Raw genomic sequence first — 22723 nt, 5'->3', positions numbered from 1 at the left:
CACTAAAGGTGGAGAGTGCAGATTAGGAGGCGTCAGAAGGTGATAATACCATCACAAGGGGAGCCAAAATTTATTGACCTATTATTTTGCATGTTTGCAGAGAATGGTTTACAAAAACTAAGTTACTAAGTTGTTTTTATAACACATTTTCTAGGTTGATAGAACCACTGCGGAAAAGTCCGATTTTCACGAAATGGCCCCTTTAAAATATGTTTTTGTTAGTTAGAAGAGTCTTTACTCTATACCAGAAATGGTGCATTTGCAGTTTTCACCAGACCTCTATGCAAACAAACATGCTCAACTGTTCAATCCCTTAAAAAAATAAAACCAAGGTCATCTGTTCAGGCCAATAAAGGCGGTGTTTGGAAGAAGCTTTAGGGTTTGCAAGAGGGTTTGTTGTAAAGTTTCCATGATCCCTCATCATGGAATTTTCATTCCGAGGAATATTATTAACATACTTTGTTATGTTGCTTTGCATCTGTCATGGAGTGTCAAAGCCGTAAGTTTAAAATGCATTTTAATTAGCCCGTATTATTTTACATTTGCTGTCGTGTGTGTTAAAAGTTTATGTGTACTCTTAAACCAATGTATAGACAATATTTTTGCTTTGCAAATGTGCTGTTCCGCACTTTGTATATACTGTAAGGGTTCCTTGTTGCTACTTTTGCATTTTGCCAAACCATTTTGTCTTTGCAGGGTGTTTATGGTGACATTTCCTGCTGTTATAAAATCAGGCTCGCAGGCTAAACTGTGTGTGAGCATTATGAAGCTGACTGAATCTGTGTTGCTCACTATTGATCTGGTTCACGAAAACCAGAACAAAACTCTTCTGCAGGTGGAAACTATGAATGAGCTCCATCGCTGCCATGATTTTCAGGTTTATTCGAATTACATTACAAATTGTATCTACCCAACTTAAAATAACAGTGCTGTTGCATTTACTTGTTATATTTTAACAATGTTTAAATTATACTGTGTATTTGTTTTAACAGGCTCCCATGCTTGACTCGGTGCAAGAGGTTAAAGTGATGGCTCAAGGGAAGAACACTCTTGTTACTGAAACCAGAAAAGTCAAGTTCACATCTGTTCGACCACTGACAATAATTGGAATGGATAAACGAATATATAACCCCGGACAAACAGGTAATTGAGGTCTTAATATCAACCTACGTCCTTAAAAATGTTTTAATTCATGCATTGCGTTTTTACATTTCTCAGTGTTGCTTTTTATATTTTATAGTCCATTTCAGAATTTTCACAATGGATACAGACTTTAAACCCATTGAGGAAAAAGTAGGTTGCTATATTTTTGCCATACTGTACATAATCACATTTAAGTAATTTTGCACAGTGTGTAATTGTGGTCAAAAACGTATTGACCATGTGTAAACAAATATTTATTTAGACATTTGAACCACAGTTGTTCTTAGACTTGGACCTCTGAGTAAACAGTTGTTTTGAAATGTGTATTTTACAAAACATCTAATGTAAACTATGTTACACCCACAGTACAAAATTGTCGCTTTAAAGGTAAACAGTGATTTTTTTTATATTTTACTGACCCTTTCACATATTGTTTGTGCTCAAGTAGTCATATGTTTTCAAACAATGCATACTTTCATAAACAGGACAATAGAGGAAACAGAATAAATCAGTGGATTAATGCCACAGCCACGCATGGCAAGATTGTGCAACTTTCTCATGTACTAAATCCAGAAGCTCCTGTTGGTTTTTATCAGTTGTCTGTTGAAACTGACAAAGCAACGTTTAATGAACAGTTTCAGGTGAAACAGTATGGTAAGTATTATACTTTTTAGGGTAAGAGAGTATTTGATTCAAATGGACCTATTTCACCCCTAAATAATAATGCTGTATGGTTAAGTTTTGCCCAAGTTCGAGGTAATAATAAAACATCCTGAAACGGTAAGAACAAATGAAGATGTAACGCTAGCAGTTTGTGGTCGGTGAGTGTGCCCCCAAATACAATGTTAAATAAACACATCATAAAGAAGGATCGGCATGCCAAAACATGGGAATTTTGTTTGTGTCTTAACAGATACACTCATGGACGGCCAATTCTGGGTAAAGTGAAAATGAGTCTCTGCATGCCCATACATTACTATGCATCTCCATATAACTCAAAGTTTTGCATTGATAGGTTGGCTGTGGTAAGTGCGTGACTAAAAAAAAACGTATTTTTCATTTATATTTATCAAATGATTGTATTTACTTAGGATCTAACTAATTTTGTTGATGTTTGCCTAGCTTAATGATACTGGCTGTGTGTCTCAGCTGTTCTCTATATATGAATTTACAAAACATGGATATTTATATAGCCTTGAATTCACTGCATCAGTAACCGAGGAGGGGACAGGTATGTAACAGACATGAGAACAAAACATGTTGATGACTCATTTGATCATAATGAATAAATTAAATAGGGAAAGGAATATTTTCCCAAAAATACTTTAAACTCTGACAGGTTGTTTGCAAAACCAGGGGAGATTTCTGGTTCTATTGTCCCAAAGTCACATAAAACATACCAGTATTACCCCCACTCGTGACTTTAAAGTTTTAAAGTGTCTTTATAGCACTTTGGGCACATCCCAATACCTCCTCTTCTCTTACATTTTTGCCCTAACCCTCGCTTTTGCAGGTGCACGTGTAGGGCGTCCCATTACTTTAGGGAGCGAGACGGAGTGCTATTTTCCCCTTAGAATCAACCCTAAAAATGTAGGAGCAATGCAGGCTTAAAACAAAGTGGACAGTCCTTCCAGAAAAACACAGAGTTTTTTGTGATTGTTGCGGGTAAAAATCATCGATTTTGCGGCACGTTTTCTTAAAAAATGCGATGTAATGTGCGGGATATTTATGCATATTTATGCGAAAATTGCGGAACTTGCAAAAACTGCGGAAACTTGCAAAAGCTGCATTGATGTTCACGTCACATAATCATGTCACTTCATAACGTTCCCATGGCAATAGCGACATGGCTGCGCTTTTGGGAATTAATGCAACATTTTTCAACTTTCTGCTAATATATATGTGACTTTTTGCTACGAAAATGCGGAGATTATAAAATCATGCAAGCCCCGCATAATTAATAATTATATGCGTAATTATAATTATAATTAATGCGGCAAAAGTGCGTCGTGTTTGGAAAAAATGCAGCCCTGCATAAATATGCGGACTTTGGCTGATTATGCAATATATCGCGCGATCGCACAATCGCGTTTTTCTGGAGGGACTGAGTGGAAGATGAAATTACCCAGGATACCTTGCAATCTCAGCGAGCTAGTCAAACTTTTCGACCAAGATGGCGGACGCCGCTGGAAAAGAACAATTATATTTTTGCAAATAAGCATGTTAAAATTCTGGAAATTGGTGGAATATGTTAGTTTGAACACGAGGTTTGTGTTTGTGAAGTTTTGAACACTAATGTTGGAAAATATTTCTGACAACATCACCTGACTACTTCGAGAGAGTCTGCCCATCATATACATCTGATCTGGGAATTTTGTCAATAGTAGTGCAATTTAGCAGCGATTTAGTGATTAAGGGGTCTTCAAATATTGTTGTGTGGCAACTAGGGGGCCTTGTAGTGAAAAGGTTGGGAACCGTTGATATAATTAAAACATTTTTGGGGTTGTGTGACAATTTCTTTTTCTGCCATTTCTTTGCATGTTTTACAGACATCTCACTGAAAAGAAGTGAAATTGTGCCTTTTTCTTATACGATTGGTAGAGTCATATTTGTTGATGAACCAGCATACATTAAAGATGGACATTTTGTAAAGGGAAAGGTATCATTTTTTTTGAAATATGCATTTGATTTGATTATTAAAGGTGGAGTGCACGATATCTGAGAAACGCTTTGGAAAAGAGAGTCGGGACGACTACTAAAACACACTTGTAGCCAATCAGCAGTAAGGGGCGTGTCTACTAACTGACATTGTTGTCTGGGTTGTGTATGTGTGTGGCAGGTCTATCAACATAAGGTCTAGATTATGTTGGGGTAGCGGCGTGTTTGTTAGGTGATTTCAAATGTCAACATTGGCTTTCAGAGATCATGCACCCCGCCTTTAATGTTTTTGGAGGAAATTTGAAATGTACGTGTTTACAGTAATATCAATTAATAGAGTCATTTAAAACTAACAGTGTGAACGTTACTATAGCTTTATTTTATACCAAAAGCTTTTATTTCTTATTTAGTTGATACAAGTCTCTGTTTTTTTCAATAGGTTAAAGTTGAACTCTACAATGGGACCCCAGTTTCAAACTCTAAAGTCACAGTTTTTGCAAACAATTTTATTCGCACATCCACTTTCCCAGTTACGACAGACATTAATGGGATGGCCAATTTCACAATTGATTTACCATCTTTTCTAAGGACAACTTGTACAATATCGGTGAGCTTTTATTACCTATTCAAAACAACTTATGATATGTGACCCTGTCTGTGAACACTAGGTTTTAAATTCTGAGATTGACTGAGTTGAAAACATTGATGCTCCCAATGTTGAAAATATCAAAGTTTTTCACATTATGTAGAATGATTTTATGTAGAAAACAGCTAATCTTAAAAAAAAATGCATTGAACCGTTAACTAGATCAATAATTTCTGTATTTATTTTCATTTATTTCTGTGTTCTCCCAGGCAAGCACTTCACCAGAAGGTCAGTTTGGACCTCATTTTTATTTTGAAAGTTCACAAAAAACTGTGCAACTGCAAGATCAATCCACAGCAAAAACAAGTCAACTGACCATAAAGGCTCTGCCAGAACCACTGAAGTGTGAGGTGGAGATATCAGTAACCGTCCAGTACACCTTTGCTGGAGAGACTATGAAAAGTGACTCTGTTACTATAGTATACCTGGTAGGTGCCGCTAAAAATTGATAATTACCCTATGCACAGATAAAGTTGTTATCTGCACCTTATGGTATTTTTGTTTTATCAGATTGTATCTAGAGGAGAGATAATCCATCACGGGCATAATAAAGTAACAGTATCAGACTCTGATGGGATAGTGGAAGGAGAGGTCGCGTTTAGGATGCATGTTCATCCCAAGATGGCACCTAAGATGGAGATTCTCACGTACTGCGTTCTGCCCAGTGAGACTGTACTAGCCACATCCAAAACATTTCAAACTGAGAAATGTCTGGAAAACAAGGTGTGCAAACAAAGTCCATATGTAGAGTATGACTGTTCAGTACTCAAGTATTGTGGAAGCTAGACTCTAGATTCTTTCAACCTTTTTATAGTTTGCAATGCAACACCTTTTGACACTGCAAAAAAATTCTGATAAAAGCAGATAAAGATCACTACATAAGTAATGTCAATGTCAAATTTTGCTTCTAAGGCCTAGCCCACACGGACACCGGTATTTTTCCTCCTTAAAATCCCTTCCACACATGCTCGGTTTAAAAGAAATCTCCGTCCTCATGAAAAAGCAAAAACACGCTATCAAGTGCTGTCAAGAGCATGCCACACCAGCAGGCGGCGATATAACCCAAATATCAATACCAAATGGCTTTAAGCCACCTTGGCCAATCAGAAGCCTAGTGACTTTGCAAGGCAAAAACGCCTGTTTTACTGTCTACACGACAACACTGCAACCGCCGTTTCTTAAAATCCTCACTCTGACAGGGGTTTTCAAAAATTTTCGTTTCAGTGCCCTGATACTGCGTTTTCATTTGGACGAACTCCTGAACCGTGTAAAAAAGTCACGGTTATAAAAATAGCCGTGTCCGTGTGAACTAGGCCTTAAGCTGTTGTGGTGTTCATTGACATTGTTTCTAGATTGCTGTGATCAGACACATTTCAAATAATTGCAAAAACTTTATTGGCCAATGTGAACTTTTCACTCCACTAAATTTTAAAACATTTAATTTTTTCATGTACTTTCTTATTAATAGTCTAGTTTTACTTTTACATACTTTTTTTGAGTAGACTGTTAATGTAATTAAGTATTAAATTTAATTTAAAAAGTAGAGGTGTAAAATATGATGAATGTAGTGAAGTAAAAGAAAAACACTTTGATATAGTACAGATACTGGAAAAATGTAGTTGATAAGAGTAAAAACATTATTTACACCTCTGATTAAAGGCTCTTTATGGGACAGACTAAAAATTAAGTTCAAAGAAATGTTTTTTTTTATCAAATATTTTAGTCTAGTAAGTTGTAGGAATTGTCCGCACTCTGAAAAATTCAATCAGACCAAAAGAGGTCTATCTAAATATGTTTTATTAATCATATGGAAAAGTGACAACATTGCAAAGTGTCTAGAAACAGACCAGAAAGGCTCTAATATAAAGAGCAGACGTTTCAGCCCATGCTTTCTTCAGGGCTCATAAAGTAACAAAGCAACATTTATATAGACCGTTTCAGCAGTAACAACATAAACAAGCGGCTGTCGCGGTCCGCATGAACTTCCGGTAAACTCCGCTAAAAATAAATAACAACAAAGTTCTTTAAACGTAGTTTATTTATATAACAAGCAAAAAAAAACAACACATAGATTACCTAGTAAACCAAAACATTTGTTATCTTCGACAAGGCATTTGTTCAAGAGATCAGTTTAGCAACTAGTCAGACCATTAAAAAAAGAAACCGGAAGTAAAGTTCGGATCCAGGCGTGCATCACGTGCGTCCGATGAAACCGTCTATAAGCACAAATGCAAATTGTAGGCAGCATATCTAGATTAATAATGGATAATTGTAAAGCCAGCTGTTTCCCTTTACAAAAAAAAACATGCATGATCAATCTCTTCATTTAATCCTATTGGAGTTAATGGTTTTAACTTAAATCCAAAAAGCATCTCTTAACCAATATTTTATTTACATTTAATATTTAATAAAACCGAACTTCACTGTAAAAAATTATGTCAAATCAACATACAACAAATTAAGTTAAACAATTTAAGCTTGTTTTTGTGTTATGTCAACTCAAAGTCAAAACTTATACTAGTAGGTTGAATTAAAATCAGCAAATATTTTTATGTTACGTCATCTCACTGGTTCTCGAACTTACCTGGGGTACCTGGGGGGCAGTTTTGACATTTTAGAAAATACATTAATTTATCATAAATTCTGTTGAATTAAGCCTCAGAATATAATGCTACTAAAATAATGCTACTAACCAACAGCACTATGGATCATTTAAGTTTCAGATTGCTTTGTCCTTAAGTTGCTATAGGGGATGTGAAGGGGTGCACACTATAGAAGGTAGTTCACAATCTGTTTGTGTGTGGTGTGCTGTTCATTCATCATGGTACACCACTAACACAATATTGGAGCAAAACTGTTAAACCTAAGATTTTTTATCCTTATGTTTGTGGTCTATTACATTTTGAAAATCTTGATGTAAAAATTCTTTTCACAAGTCAAAATCTAAAATAGGTTAAATTGACTTGCTGTGAGGGTAGGACGAAGAACAAGAGAACCCAAACGCAGACGTCGGGGAAGTGAACAATGAAAACAAAAGCCCATGTGGGGGAAACACAACATTAAACATGATTTTCAAAGACACTGACAAAACACTAAATCAACAAGACTCTGATGTAACATTTAAACTAAAAAAACACGAACATAATAATGCACATCAGTACACAATGACCCAGCACAAGACAAGAGGAGAATAAATAGGGGAAACTGAACAAGATAACGAGGGCAACAAAGGTGAATGGGATAAACAAATAATGAATAATTAACAGGGAGAACAAGGGGGCAGGGACTGGAAACGAGACACCAGAGGTACATGACCCTTTATACATGGCCATGAGCCTCCACATAGAACATGAGGCTGTCAGAACCCTGCCATCATGATAAAACATAAATATAAAACAAGACTCTTATGGCAGGATCCTGACACTTGCAAGTCACTTTAACTTCATGTTGCATTGTTGTTGTTTTTTACAGTGTTTGACACTAGTTTATGACCTACCCTGTTATTTTCTGTTTTGTTAAAGCCTTTAAATATATTTTGGATTTTTAAAGATATTTGAAAAGATATTTAAAGTTATAATTTGCACTATTGCTTCATTGTGTGCTGCAGGTGTCTCTTCAGTTTTCTCCTGCTACAGCAGTTCCAGGTGAAGCAAACACAATACAGCTGTCAGCTCAGCCTGGTTCACTGTGTGGCCTCACTGGTGTAGATCAAAGTGTTAACATCTTGGAGAAAAATAAACATCTAAACGTTGACAAAGTAATCTGATTTCCAGTATTGTTTTAAAGCTTTTAGCCTTTAAACATTTTTAGGATTCTTAGACCAAATGTTTTAACCTCTTTAGATCTTCAGCATGATTCCACCCCAGTTTTTTCCATATGAAATTGAAGATCCAGTTGAATGCTTTAAAATCAGATTCAAAAGGTATTCATTAATGCCAAGTAGGTATCCGATCTACACTCCAACCTACCCTTCTACATCAGGGAATGCATTAGATTCTGTCTATGAGTCTTTCAGGGTGAGTACAAAAACTTGTTGTATGAAGGTAGCCTATGTGTTTGGACTTATAAGTCTTATTGTGACTAATGTTTTGGTCCAAAAGTCCAAAGCTTCAGGTCCAAACTTACTTGTCATATGAACAATCAATTGGCTAACAAAACAGGTCTTACTGAACTATGAATTTGAAGCTTTGTTTTGTTGTTGTTGTTGTTGTTTTTAACATTTTTTCCAAATTGACCTGCATAAGAACATGGGATTGAAGGTGGCAACAAATTTGATTGTTAGAACACCACCTTGTGTTAAACTCAGAGATGTATTTTATCAAAGAGTATTTGGTGGTAAGGCATCAATTTACTATTAATCTTCTCCATGTTTCCATCTATATGATATCGAAAATATATCACAATGGTAATTTGTCTGTTAAATTTCAGACTATGATCCTATGGGGTACCCTGGGTCAGTTATGCCGTATCCTTCTGGATATGGACCACCACCATATCCTGGAGCAGCAGGGTTCGGGGTAGGAGCAGCTGCACCACACCCTGGACCACAAGCAACAGGAAGTGCATTTGCAGGTGGAGTTGGACTAGGAGCTGGAGTTGGAGTTGGACTACCAGGTGGGGCAGGAGTTGGTGTAGCAGGTTATGGACCAGGAAGTTATGGACCAGGAGGTTATGGACCAGCACTTGCAGCTCCACCTATAGAAACGATTCGCACATTTTTCCCTGAAACTTGGATCTGGGATCTTGTTGAGGTTGGGTGAGTGTGTGCTGGTTGTGATTCTCTTTTGCATTCAACTAATACTAAACGAGACACTAAAAATTGTTTCATAAATGCACTAAAGCAACACAAATGTTTTTCTTCACAGGGACTCTGGATCAACAAAGGTTCCTGTCAAAGTTCCTGACACCATCACCACCTGGGAGACGGATGCCTTCTGTCTGTCCTCCAAAGGTTTGGGTTTGGCTCCTCCTGCTCAGCTGACAGTTTTCCAGCCCTTCTTCCTGGAGCTTTCTCTGCCTTACTCCATCATCCGTGGAGAGATCTTTGAACTGAAGGCCACCGTCTTTAACTATCTGTCCAAATGTATCATGGTGAGATTTCTGTGAACATCTTCTCTTATTTCTGTCATATCAAATCTGAAGTAATCCTCCATCTTTCATGGACAGGTTAAAGTAACTCCAGCTCCATCTTCAGACTTCACTCTTAAAGCCTCCTCTGATGATGAGCAGTATTCATCCTGTCTGTGTGCTAATGGAAGAAAAACCTTTAAATGGATTCTCACTCCTTCTGTTCTTGGTCAGTTTGTTTAATCTGAATCAGTGTCTTGTGTTTTTGTAAGTCAGTCGAGATGATCATGAGTTGTTTGTTTTGTAGGAGTGTTGAATATAACAGTGAGTGCAGAGGCAGAGCAGTCACAGACTGTGTGCGATAATGAGATTGTGAGCGTGCCAGAGAGAGGACGCATTGACACGGTCACACAAAGCTTGCGTGTTAATGTGGGTTAAAATGAGATCAAAAGTAGTTATACAAGAGAACATGAAAGCTCTAAGTAAAATTTTGCTAACATTATAATGTGTTTCACAGGCTGAAGGAATCGAAAAGACTGAAAGCCATAGCTGGTTGCTTTGTCCTAAGGGTTAGTGCACGTTGATGTTCAAATCCATTTAACAGAATCCCAAAGATTATTCTTATAAGCATTGCAAGATGTACAAAATGTTTTTTATCAATTCCTTAAAGGAAAACACCACAGTTTTTCAATATTTTACTAGGTTCTTACCTCAACTTAGACCAATTAATACATGCCTATCTTTATTCAATGCGTGCACTTAATCTAGGGTGACCATATGTGCCATTCTTCCTGGACGCGTCCTGGCCTGGATTTCGGTGCGTCTTCTGGAAGTCGTATTTGTTGACCGCATACGCCATTCAGTTAAAACATGAGACATACAATCATAGTTTCATTCTTACCTTAAAATATAAAGGTTGATTTTCTGTAATAATAATAATAATAATAATAATCCTCTATGATGCGTTCGACAAATACGACTTCTGAAAGATGGCACATATGGTCACCCAAGTGCATGCATTGAAAAAAGATAGGTATGTATTAATTTGTAAGTTGAGAACATAGTAAAATATTGAAAAATGGTAGTGTTTTCCTTGAACACTTTGTTATGGTTGGTAACATTTCAGTGTGATTCAAACTTCAGAAGTTGTGTTTTTCATGTATCTACAGGGCAAAATCTCTTAGAAGAAGTAGACCTGGCATTTCCCAAAAATGTGATTGAAGGATCTGCAAGATCTACCGTTTCAGTCCTGGGTAAGAAAAATACTTAGACTTAGATGTAGAAAACTTTAATGTCCTTGAGAGGCAATTTGTTACAGTACAGGCATATGACACATAATCCACAAACAAACATTTAATCAGACATCTACAGGGCTATTTATCCAACACATCAATGAATAAAATACAATAAAAAAGGAAATTGCACAGGGTCATATATAAATAAAATAAGCATAAAAAACTACTCCACATTATCCTACGACACATCCATTCATACAATAATAATACAATCATACACCTCCCTACACCTTATTTAATTGGGTTATTGCCATAGGAATGAATGAGTGTTTTGCTCGGTTAGTTCTGACATTGGTGTATCTATATCTGCGACCGGAAGGAAGCAAAAAATGGATGGGTTGTATCCATGCACACCTTATCTGCGTTCTGTACCAATCTAGTTAGATATAGTTGGTACAGATCTACCTGTTGCCTACCAATAATTTTCCACATGTTTTAACAATCTTTCCCAATTTGTTCCTGTGTGATTTTGGAATGTCCATACCAACATACAATACAGTTGGAAAGAATACTCTTGATAAAAGACTTATAAAATAGAGTCAAAAGTGTTTTATCAACATTAAAATGATTGAGTTTCCTAAGAAAATACAAACGTTGTTGGCCATTTTAAAAACTGCATCGGCACACTGATCCCAAGGTTGACCATTTTAAAATGCTTCTTTTAAATATTTCAAACAAATATTTCAGTATGAACACACTTTTCCAAGGCCAAATAATCAAAATTTTTCATTTTAAAGTTGTCCCCAGGTGAAAAGAAGTACACTTACATAAAATATTTGAAGTGCAATGTTTTTACAACCTAATTTTGTACTTACTACTAAGTCTTCTTTGGTACTTCTCAAGATAATCTTAAGAACATCTAATTGTACTGATCCGTGCTATTCTGAGACACCATGAATATGAACTAAAATGTACTTTTAACATTCTATCTAAATTTAGTTACCACTTGTAGTAAACTTGAACCCATCTTTTATATATTTTAGCACATTTAAGTTCACATTAGTCTCAATAAGAACATTGATAAGTACACTCAGATGTTCTTAAAATTATCTTAAGAAGTACTAAAGAATAATTTGTAGTATATTAAGTTCAAATTATTGCACGAAAATAAATCACTTTAACTCTTACCTGCAGTTAACTCGTTAATTAAGAAAACGCATTTTCCTGCCAATTATGCTTTCCTGACGAGTTTTTTCTATAATCGAGTTCCGCTATATCCACAACTGCACTCTAAAAATGGCTGGGTTATTTTTGACTCATAATGGGTAAATATTGGACAGAACATGTGTTGGGTTAAAAATTTACCCAATGCTGGGTTATTATACCCCATGGTTGCATAACAACAACCCAAACCTGGATCATTTTTGATCCAGCATGGGGTATTTTTTATGTGTTCTGTCCAATATTTTTACCCATTATGGGTCATGTGGAATGAAGATAGGATGAAACGTTTTTTTTTCCTGTTTTGTTTGTTTGTTTGAAAGCAGAAGATCTGTCCTTTCATTTGATATATTTGTATGTTTATATATTTATAGAAGAATTTTACACAAAAGGCTAAACTGACACTTTATTTAAGAAAATTGACATCTCCTGAGCAATAAAATAGCAACTTCTGAGCATAACAATTTAATTTTTGTTGTTTGTCCTCTTGTAGGAGACATATTGGGTCGTGCACTGCAGAATATTCATGGATTATTACGAATGCCATACGGCTGTGGAGAACAAAACATTGCTGTCCTGTCTCCCAATATTTACATTTTACAGTATCTTGAAAACACGCAGCAACTTACTTCAGACATCAGAGAGAGAGCCATTGGCTTTCTTAAGAATGGTAAAGAAGGCTTTACTGTTTGGTTGCGTTTTGTATGTAAATATTTTATTGCATCATCTCAAAAACAAATATTGAACAGGTTATCAGAGGCAATTGAACTATGAAAACTCAGAAGATGGGTCATATACAACCTTTGGTCATGGAGAAGGAAATACATGGTATGAATATATGAATACATTGCAGCTGTCCGTTATAAACAGCTATGAACATTAACTCAAATCAGATGCAGTTTGGTCAGAATAACATGACAAATCTAAATGCAACTAACAGGCTGACTGCTTTTGTGCTGAGGACGTTTGGGAAAGCGCAGCGTTACATCTTTATTGACCCCCAAAAAATTCAGACTTCAAAGCAATGGTTGATGCGTCACCAACAAACAGATGGCTGTTTTGAGAGCAAGGGGAAACTCTTTAATAACAGAATGAAGGTACTGATGTAAATAACACGATTATAAATATGTATAAATTATTAGACTCTCCACCTTGAAATATAAGCAACTAAATATATTTATTATCTTTGCTATCTGTGCATTATAGGGGGGTGTAAGTGACAGTGTGACCATTTCTGCCTATATAACTGCATCACTGCTCGAACTGAACACATCTATTACGGTCAGTATAGTAAAAGTGTTTTAAAGAGCAAGCGGTGCTGTGGTATAAAGCCCTAATGTAACTCCGCTTTCTGTTGTAGGATCCTGTTGTGAATAAAAGCTTGATGTGTTTGAAGAGATTTGCTGGTCATAACAACAACACATACACCACAGCATTGCTCGCTTATACATTTAGTCTGGCAGGAGAAAGATCAATTCGAGATTATCTTTTAAGGAAGTTATCAGACATTAGGATTTCAGATGGTAAGATATTTGCTATTGTCTGCTTGTAGTTCTCTGCATTTCTGCATTCGTGTTCTCATAACTTCTTTAAATCTCTTAAAAGGGTCTCAGCTTCACTGGTCTCAGTCAGGATCTGTTGATGATTCTGGTTCTCTGTCAGTGGAGATCAGCTCATATGTTCTGCTAGCTGTTCTCACATCAGATTCAGTCACTACAGTTGAGCTGGGTTATGCTAACAGGATCGTCAGCTGGCTTGTCAAGCAGCAGAACGCCTATGGAGGATTCTCATCTACACAGGTTAATCATATTAATAAGCATTTATGTTTGTTTATATTACCCAGAATGCATTTCCATGTTGTAATAATGATGTTGTGATGTTATCAGGACACAGTTGTGGCTCTTCAGGCTTTGTCTTTGTACGCCACCAAAGTCTTCAGCTCTGATGGTTTCAGTACAGTGACGGTTCAGTCAGCAGGAGACTCTCACAACTTTGATGTGAATCAGGACAACAAGTTACTGTATCAGGAGAAGAAACTGACCAATGTTCCTGGCAAATACAGTATTGAAGTGAAAGGCTCGGCTTGTGTGTCTGTGCAGGTCTGTCAAGTTTCCTAAAGCAGATTTAGTAATGCCTTAAAACAGATTAAGACTTGTGTTCAATTAGGAGTTATTTATAACTTTTGTGATCATTTTTATTTTATTTTATTTCAGATTTCTCTTTTCTACAATATCCCCACCCCGTCTGTACCAAATACATTTAACATCTCTGCTAAGACAGAGGGAGTGTGTGAGAAATCTAACGGACAAATTCTGGATGTCAAGTTAAACATTGAGTAAGAATAGGTTTTGATTTACATTTATATGCTTTTCCTTTTTAATGTACTTATTGATGATGCTGGACTTTTTGTTTACGTTCTGGGCAGATATTCTGGGTCACAACCCAGTACCAACATGGTCATTGTGAATGTCAAACTTTTGTCCGGTTTCATAGCAGAACCTACTTCACTAGATTTGGTAAGATACTTGAAGTCTCAGTGAAAGTTATCACTGTGCCTTCAATCCAATATGTCCATAATTTTTTTATTATGCATTAAACACACATATATATATATATATTTCACAGCTAAAGACTGCAGAACTTGTGAATCGTGTTGAATCAAAAGACGACCATGTCATCATGTATCTACAAGAGGTTTGAATGATAACATACAGTAGATGGTCTGTAATAAAGACTTCTGAAAAGACTATTAGCATTGACAACAAAATTGGTTCTGCATCATGGCATTGATAAACTTATATTAAATGTTGAATTTTTATTTTATTACTTTTTTACAGGTTCAACGTAACAGACCTGTTTTTTACACACTGCGTATTAAACAAATAGTTGCAGTAGAGAACTTAAAGCCAGCAGTGATACAAGTCTATGATTACTACCAGACCAGTAAGACAATAAACAATTATTCATTTACATTATACACTTTCAACAAGTCTTGGCACCTATAATGTTTTTTTATCTTGTTTCCAGTGACCGGTTTGAAAAGGAATATTTCAATCACTGCCTAAATAGCTGAAGATGAAACATCAACTATTTTCTCGTGTTGTACCTTCTGTTTAATTTTCCTTTCTGTACTTTTAAGAATTATAGTCATGCTTGCAGTTGTTAGATTGTAGTGGCACTATCTATTACAGTGTAATTCATGAAAGTGTGCAATTGTCTGTAAAATAGCATTCATTTCCAATAAAAATGACTCGCTCTCAGAAATTCATTTCTAATGTCAAATAACTTGCTAAAATATTACATTAAAATTAGTGGTGGGCAAAGATTAAACATTTAAATATTAGGCAAAAACTCACTATTATTTTGTATGTGATTAATCTTTGCCCACCACTAATTATTATCATTATTTATTTACAGTACTGTGCAAACGTCTTAGGCCACCACCAGCACCATGTTGTTTTAGAAGTTTTAATGTCCATCCATATTTATTTTTCAATCTATTTTATTAAGATAAAAACAGAAAATATAGGAAATATGTACAAAAAAAATAATTCCAGGACTAAATGTCTTTTTTAGGCATCGTCAGTATTTAGTGTGTATGGAAGCCCATTTCCGCCACATAAGAAAAAAACTTTAAAAGTCATAATTATGGCATAATTGGTCATTGTTGACATAAATATGGGAGACCGTTCAGGAAATAATTAATTCATAATGTGTTGAAGGATCCTACCTTAGATCCCCATGTGCAGAATGTTTTTATTATTGTGTTCTTTTGTTTGTTTTATTCCTAATCATTTATTTACATAATCATCAAAATAATTTTATAATCATGAGTTATACATATATTAAGTATTTAATTATTTAATATTATTTTATCATTATCAATTTCATTATTATCATTTTAACATTCTATTTTCATTTATTCATTCATTATTATATTTCTATATTTTATTATATTATTCATTCATTCATTATATTTCTACGTTTTATATGTCTTATTGATTTCATTGTTGTTCAGTCTTATAGTGGTCTCGCATTTGTGAAGTTTCATGAGATGTCCTGTCTCTCTGTAAACAGATATAGATAAAGAGAATGTTTATGGAAGCTGAAGGTTTGTGGGATGTTGCTATTAAGCATTTTGGTATAAGAGTGCATGTTGAATTCATGCTTGTTAGACATGGGTTGAGCGAGGTTTGAACATTGAAACATATGCAACTGTAGCTGTCCATCAATAAACTCTGTTCTATTTTATGATCGTCTCGTGTCCTCTGATCTAGCAACGATTGATCAACCTCTTAACTGACAGAAGCCTGTTAAACAAGTAAACTGGTCTGGGGCTGGATCGTTTTTTATTTTGTCTGTGGTGTGGAGACCTGATCTAACAGTGTAAATGTGTATTGGTTCCCTAATTTAATGTACAGTTAGTTCAAATAAACATTGGCTTGTTCAGCTCTATATTGGTTTGCTCATGTAAACATTGGTTTGTTCAGCTATATATTAGATTAGATACATTAGTTTGTTTAACTATATATTGGTTTGTTCAGGTATGTATTGGTTTAGATACATTGGTTTTTTTTTAAATGTATACTGGTTTGTTAAACTATACATTGGTTTGTTTAGCTATATATTGGTTTGTTCAGTTATATATTTGTTCTTTCAGTTATATATTGGTTTAGATACATTGGTTTGTTCTGTCATATATTGGTTATTTCGGGTATACATCGGTTTGTTCGGGTATATATAGGTTTGTTTGGGTATATATAGGTTTGTTTGGGATTACATTGGTTTGTTTGGTTATACTTTCATAAATTCACTATTCAAACTGTTAAAACTGGTGTTCCTTTTGATCTATGAAAATTCTACTTAGTACATGGGATTGCTCTCGTCACAATCATTGCATTTAATACCTTACATTAAGACTCCACCCTTTACAATTGGGATGAAAGTTGATATCCTTAATGGGCACCAGGAACTGGGGGTCCATGCCAAATTTGATGACAACGCCACCTATGGGTCATGAGATATGAAAAATGACTATTTTTGCCCATAATTACTGAAATGTTTGTCAGAATTATGATCTTGGTGTCTATGGATTCCTTGGGCAATGCCGAATTTGTCGTTTTGAAATTTGTCTTAAATTTGTCTTTTAAAGTCATAATTATGATTTATCACAGCATTATTTTTTTTCTTATGTGGCGGAAATGGGCTTCCATAAGTGTGACCTCTAAAGATTCTTTAAAATTCGAATTTAGGATTTCATTTTTTTTTAGGTTTAAGAGATCCTGCAGTTTCCTGCTATTGGAGTGGAAGGGGAGTTTACCCTAAAAACTTGGCACATTAGTTTACATTTTTATACAGTTTTTAGTATTATATACACATTACCTGTATTTTCTGGATGTATTCTATTAAAGTGACTGAGAAACAATTATATATGATCACTATAACATTGCAAGAAAATCAAACCTAATTCTGGCATGGTGGCCTCAGACTTTTGCACAGTACTGTATATTTCATAGCAATAAAAACCTTTTTGTTTGTCGTTTTCCTATACATGACCTCATAAATAACAATTAGGGATAAGGTAGCCCTACAGAGACAGACGTTAGTGTAAAATAAATTTTATAACGATCGACTTAACTCTTTCCTGCTTATTAGAAGGCTGCATGCTACATGAGTAAACAATTGGGCATTAAATATTGATTTGAAACATTTTAGTAACTCATTTGATTTGAAAACGCTGCGATGTTCAGCCACTAGGGGGAAGCATTAACAAGTCTATGATGTATGGGGGCGCGTGATGTAACGTGATGTGATTCATACGTATACAGCCCAGGGTGATGAAAGTAGTAACCAGGATCAGAAATTCATATTATAAAAATAATATAATAACTACATTTGTAAATAACTGAATTTAGAAACTGATCACCAAGGTGCAAGCAACACATACGTTCTTAATGCCTGTTGTTCTTCACTCCGCCAGCGAGGGCGCTCAAGAGGTATAATTTCAACACAACGGAACTGTCCAATCACGATCATCCAGCCGAAGTGATGTCACTTCCGTGACAATAGGGCCAGCGTGACAGATTTATCAACAAAAACAAGCCCGACGCGGAAAGGCAAAACCATACAGATCAAAGTGCAAAATTCAAATTCAAACGACATGTCAACTGACCGTCAGTAGGCTTCTGTGAAGCACAGTGTCTCTCCTAGCTAGCTATAAGTATTAGCTAAAGTAATGCAACGTTAATACACTCATATTTAGATTGTTTCTCAAAAATTATGTTCGTCTTGCACTTTATTTTTTACTGTAGTGGTTAGTGTTCAGGTCTCGCTGTTCTTTGCTCATCTGTTATGTTTGGGGTATTAATTTTAATAGGAAGAAGACTTTCAGATGAAAGAAGATTTTCAGAAGATGCAAGACGACTTTTAGAAGATGTATCGCTGACATATTCTTTAAATGTGATTAAGGGGTCATCGAGAGCTTCTGTCCTTGGTGAGACTTTGCTTAAATGTTAAATTGCCACGTGTCCACTTACATTTTAGATCTACACCAAGAATACTTGTCAATGGGATTAAGAATGACCTTTAAAATAACTTGCAGTTTGAACCAAAAATGTATGTAAAAAGGTATGTGAAACTAGATGAGTGGAACTAACATTTGGCTCCTGTAAGAGACATATTGGCTCGTGCACTGCAGAATCTTGATGGGCTGCTACAGATGCCATATGGCTGTGGGGAACAAAACATTGCTGTGCTGTCACATCCTTCAGTATCTTGATGGCACACAGCAACTCACTTCAGCCATTCGAGAGCGAGCCACAGACTTTCTGAAGAGTGGTAATGTTGTACTTTAATAGGTCTTATTGCAGGTGGTCTTCGTCAACGTGTCAATTAAATGGTTTTCCTGGCATTCCCTGTGCAACTAATTAGGATACCAAAGACAGCTGAACTACAGGAGTGCTGATGGTTAATTCAGCACATTTGGTTATGGTGATGGGAATACATGGTGAGTATCTTGATCAACAAATGCCATATTTGCAGAATGTGAAACATCTCAAGCTTTTCTGTTTTCCACCCTTTTTAAGGTTGACTGCCTTTGTCATGAGGTCCTGAGGCTAGAGGGTCGACTCTACCATGGAATGAAGGTTTGCTGTTTCTAGCGTACTGTGACCAATTATGTGTCACAGGTCGGGGCTGGCCACTGCTATAACTAAGCCACGCCCCTTCCTAGTTTCCACCTCGACGAGGTCCCAAAACCAACCCAATGACCAAACAACACAAGAACAGGTAAGTATAAAAAATATAATCTTTATTTAAATTAGTTAAAAAGAATAGGGAAATGGGAAGTTTAAAACTAAACAGTCCCTGTTCTGCCCTCCAGGTGGGCTGTGACACGTAGAAGAGGGGGGAGGGGACCAAGGGGACCGAGTGTCGGAGAACCAAGACACTATCGGGGGAAAGGCAAACAGGTAAGACTCTTCCAGCTTAGTTTGTTGATCCCGTGGCGCCCTCCTTTTCTTCCTGGAGGCAGAGAGAACACAAAACAGTCAATTTGTTCGGAATATTGGGGCTCACACTACTCACGAGCGGCCGCACACAGGTAAGTTTCTCACGGTCACAGGCTCTGGGTCTTTCTCTCTCCCACTGCAGGCTCTTAGCTGTAACACGGGGGTTAATCTCAATACTGGGGCTCACACTACTCACGAGCGGCCGCACACAGGTAAGTTTCTCACGGTCACAGGCTCTGGGTCTTTCTCTCTCCCACTGCAGGCTCTTAGCTGTAACAGAGGGGTTAATCTCAATAATGGGGCTCACACTACTCAAGAGCGGCCGCACACAGGTATGTTACTCACGGTCACAGGCTCTGGGTCTTTCTCCCTCCCCCTGGAGGCTCGTAGGTGTAACACAGGTGTTGATCTCAATACTGGGGCTCACACTACTCACGAGCGGCCGCACACAGGTAAGTTTCTCACGGTCACAGGCTCTGGGTCTTTCTCTCTCCCACTGTAGGCTCTTAGCTGTAACACAGGGGTTAATCTCAATACTGGGGCTCACACTACTCACGAGCGGCCGCACACAGGTAAGTTTCTCACGGTCACAGGCTCTGGGTCTTTCTCCCTCCCACTGTAGGCTCGTAGGTGTAACACAGGGGTTGATCTCAATACTGGGGCTCACACTACTCACGAGCGGCCGCACACAGGTAAGTTTCTCACGGTCACAGGCTCTGGGTCTTTCTCTCTCCCACTGTAGGCTCCTAGCTGTAACACAGGGGTTAATCTCAATACTGGGGCTCACACTACTCACGAGCGGCCGCACACAGGTAAGTTTCTCACGGTCACAGGCTCTGGTTCTTTCTCTCTCCCACTGTAGGCTCTTAGCTGTAACACAGGGGTTAATCTCAAAACTGGTGCTCACACTACTCACGAGCGGCCGCACACAGGTACGTTTCTCACGGTCACTGGCTCTGGTTCTTTCTCTCTCCCACTGTAGGCTCTTAGCTGTAACACAGAGGTTAATCTCAACACTGGTACTCACACGAGGTCAACACTGGTAACGTTTCACGGTGACTGGCTTTGGTTCCTTTAACTGCATCAGACCATTTTTATAATTCGTACATTTAGTGGGTGCTTTCAAAAGTGGCCCCGATTCGGGGATGGTGGACTTACGGTACTGCGCTAGATCAGTAGGTGGATATTTTCCCAACCTCTGCGATGGTGGAGCGCCGTGGTACGTTCTTCCCACACGCCACTGGAGCTATCAGCGGGGGAGATCCAGCACTGCCACGCCGAGCCGAACGCTGCCCTCTCCTCTCGTTCCTTTAACTCCCGAGAGCCGGGAAAGGGGCGCACCTTTGTAGAGGCTCCGTGACAGGTGGTATCGACCTCAGCTTCCCTGTACACGACAGTACACATACACACACTTGCTCTGTAAGTAGTTGTTTTACTCACAAGTACTCTGCTGTTCCCAGATGTCTCACCACCGTTCCACCGAACCGGCCACGTACGAAGATGACAGAACCAGCACTCCACCGAATCTCCAATGCAAGGGCCACACGCACAGCATAAACAATAAATGGGCTGCCAGCCTCACGACCTCTTGTTGTCTCACGGCCAGCTCAATGGGAAAGGCTGCTAGAAACACCACACAGCATCACAGCACTCTTTTAAGTGTAAATCTCACAGCAAAGTCTCAGACTCACCCACAGCACTCTTCACTCTTCTACGTCAATAAAAATAGGTTCGCAGCCCCTCTCTGTCGGGCTGCCTTTTGGGCCGATGAATAATAAATGGGTGGCTGGCAATACAAACGTCGCTGCAGTGGTCCTTTAATCCTCTCCGAAACACTAGACTCCGGCTCGCCCACCACCTTGCTCCGTGGTGGGGCCAACCTCGCCACTAAGGCTCAAAATACACGTTGGAGCATCAATTCACAATGGTGCAATAGTTTAAACACGGAGTACTCACAACACTGACGATCTGTTTCCTTTATTTGTTTCCGTAGGCGGATGCTGTACTCTTCACCCCGCTGTAAATCCACTTCCACCATTTTCCTCGGTCTACTCACGGTCAGTCGGCTGTTAACAACAGCAAGCACACAACAATACTGCACTCACAAACGGCTTACTTCTCATAGAGCCTTCAATGTAAAATGTACTCAGCCTGTGTCTCTCTCTTCCTCGTCTCCCGCTCTTACTTTCAACAGCTGTAAAATCTTCCGTTTAATAGCGTGAGTCAAACCAGTGCTTCTCCATCAATATCACCAGAGCAACTCATCCACGAATCCCAGCCGTCCTCGACCTCCTCAGCAGACTCTCGCGCTGACCGGACTGCAAAGCAGAACACACAATGACAACAATCCAAACAACGACGTTCCCTCTGTCTTTACAGCTCCTATATATATATATCCCACTCCTTCCGTGTCTCCTCCAATCGCTGACCGCTGTGTTTATTACTCCCACCTGTTTCGAATTCGGCTTGATTTCGCTTCGCAGCGCTTACTGGAAGTTCCGGTGTTTTCATTTCGTCCTCCGAGTGGGAAACCTTCCGGGCGGAACAAATCTTCCCTATCAAAGGTTCCGCCCCTCGAAATCGTCACCGGGTGACATATGCTTCTCAGTCAAACATATGTCAGTTCATATTATTGTTTATGTCTTACAGGGTGGAGTAAGTGACCATGTTTTATACTGTTGTCTGATGTCTACTTATGATGTCCGTGTGGTTTTTACATTCAAAAACATAAAAATCAACAAGTTATAGGCTATTTTGTAACATGGATTAGTGGCTCTCTAGAGAAATGGTTCGTTTGAAGGGGCGGGCCGCATTGAAAACCTAGACGTAAACGCCCACTGCTATGATTGGACAGCTTCATTCCCCGTCATTACATATTTCTATCGTTATATTACAGTCGTATTGTTAGGTGTTGTTCCTTTATTAATCGTTTAATGTTTTTAGTAAATTAAAACAGTCAGACATACGTGTTAAGACACAGATGTTACAACAGACATATCAAGCGATCTCTTCTCAAAGCAATAGTGAAAGCAATAGTAAAAGTTTATACGTTACTGCTGTGTCATTTTTTTCTGACTTTTGTCAGATCCAATATTAGTGGTGCTTTTAATCACAGTCTCTCTGCAAATCCAGCATCGACTTCTTTACAAATGAATCCGCAGTAACGTTACACAAAGTAATCAAACACTCCCCACGCAAGCTGGAACTTCTTCAAAAACAACCTTTATCCAAGCATTCCTAATGTT

General features: G+C 37.7%; 1 protein-coding gene and 1 long non-coding RNA gene across 2 annotated transcripts; one reads left to right on the top strand and one right to left on the bottom strand.

The window, feature by feature from the left end:
• Positions 1-339: 339 nt before the first annotated feature.
• On the top strand, positions 340-15234 carry LOC129437950 (alpha-2-macroglobulin). Its single transcript, XM_073862534.1, has 34 exons — positions 340-499; positions 697-877; positions 993-1143; positions 1241-1293; positions 1510-1530; positions 1629-1797; positions 1883-1964; positions 2057-2168; positions 2266-2374; positions 3693-3802; positions 4241-4408; positions 4657-4875; positions 4958-5170; positions 8055-8204; positions 8290-8463; positions 8692-8782; positions 8876-9203; positions 9313-9538; positions 9614-9743; positions 9822-9943; positions 10032-10083; positions 10684-10767; positions 12464-12640; positions 12720-12798; positions 12911-13067; positions 13177-13251; positions 13331-13493; positions 13576-13769; positions 13857-14069; positions 14184-14305; positions 14396-14486; positions 14596-14664; positions 14808-14915; positions 14999-15234. The coding sequence occupies exons 1-34, from the start codon at positions 423-425 to the stop codon at positions 15041-15043; spliced, it is 4515 nt and encodes a 1504-aa protein (XP_073718635.1). The 5' UTR covers positions 340-422; the 3' UTR covers positions 15044-15234.
• Positions 15235-19582: 4348 nt separating this feature from the next.
• On the bottom strand, positions 19583-22043 carry LOC141361409 (uncharacterized). Its single transcript, XR_012367469.1, has 3 exons — positions 21929-22043; positions 21664-21796; positions 19583-21544 (listed from the first exon to the last, which is right to left on the bottom strand). It is a non-coding gene; the product is annotated as an uncharacterized lncRNA (long non-coding RNA).
• Between the last annotated feature and the right edge of the window lie 680 nt (positions 22044-22723).

Source organism: Misgurnus anguillicaudatus, chromosome 24 (genome assembly GCF_027580225.2).
Source record: "Misgurnus anguillicaudatus chromosome 24, ASM2758022v2, whole genome shotgun sequence".
NCBI classification, from domain to species: domain Eukaryota; kingdom Metazoa; phylum Chordata; class Actinopteri; order Cypriniformes; family Cobitidae; genus Misgurnus; species Misgurnus anguillicaudatus.
The sequence above is the reverse complement of the archived record's forward strand: the minus strand, read 5'-3'. Positions and strand labels throughout refer to the sequence as shown.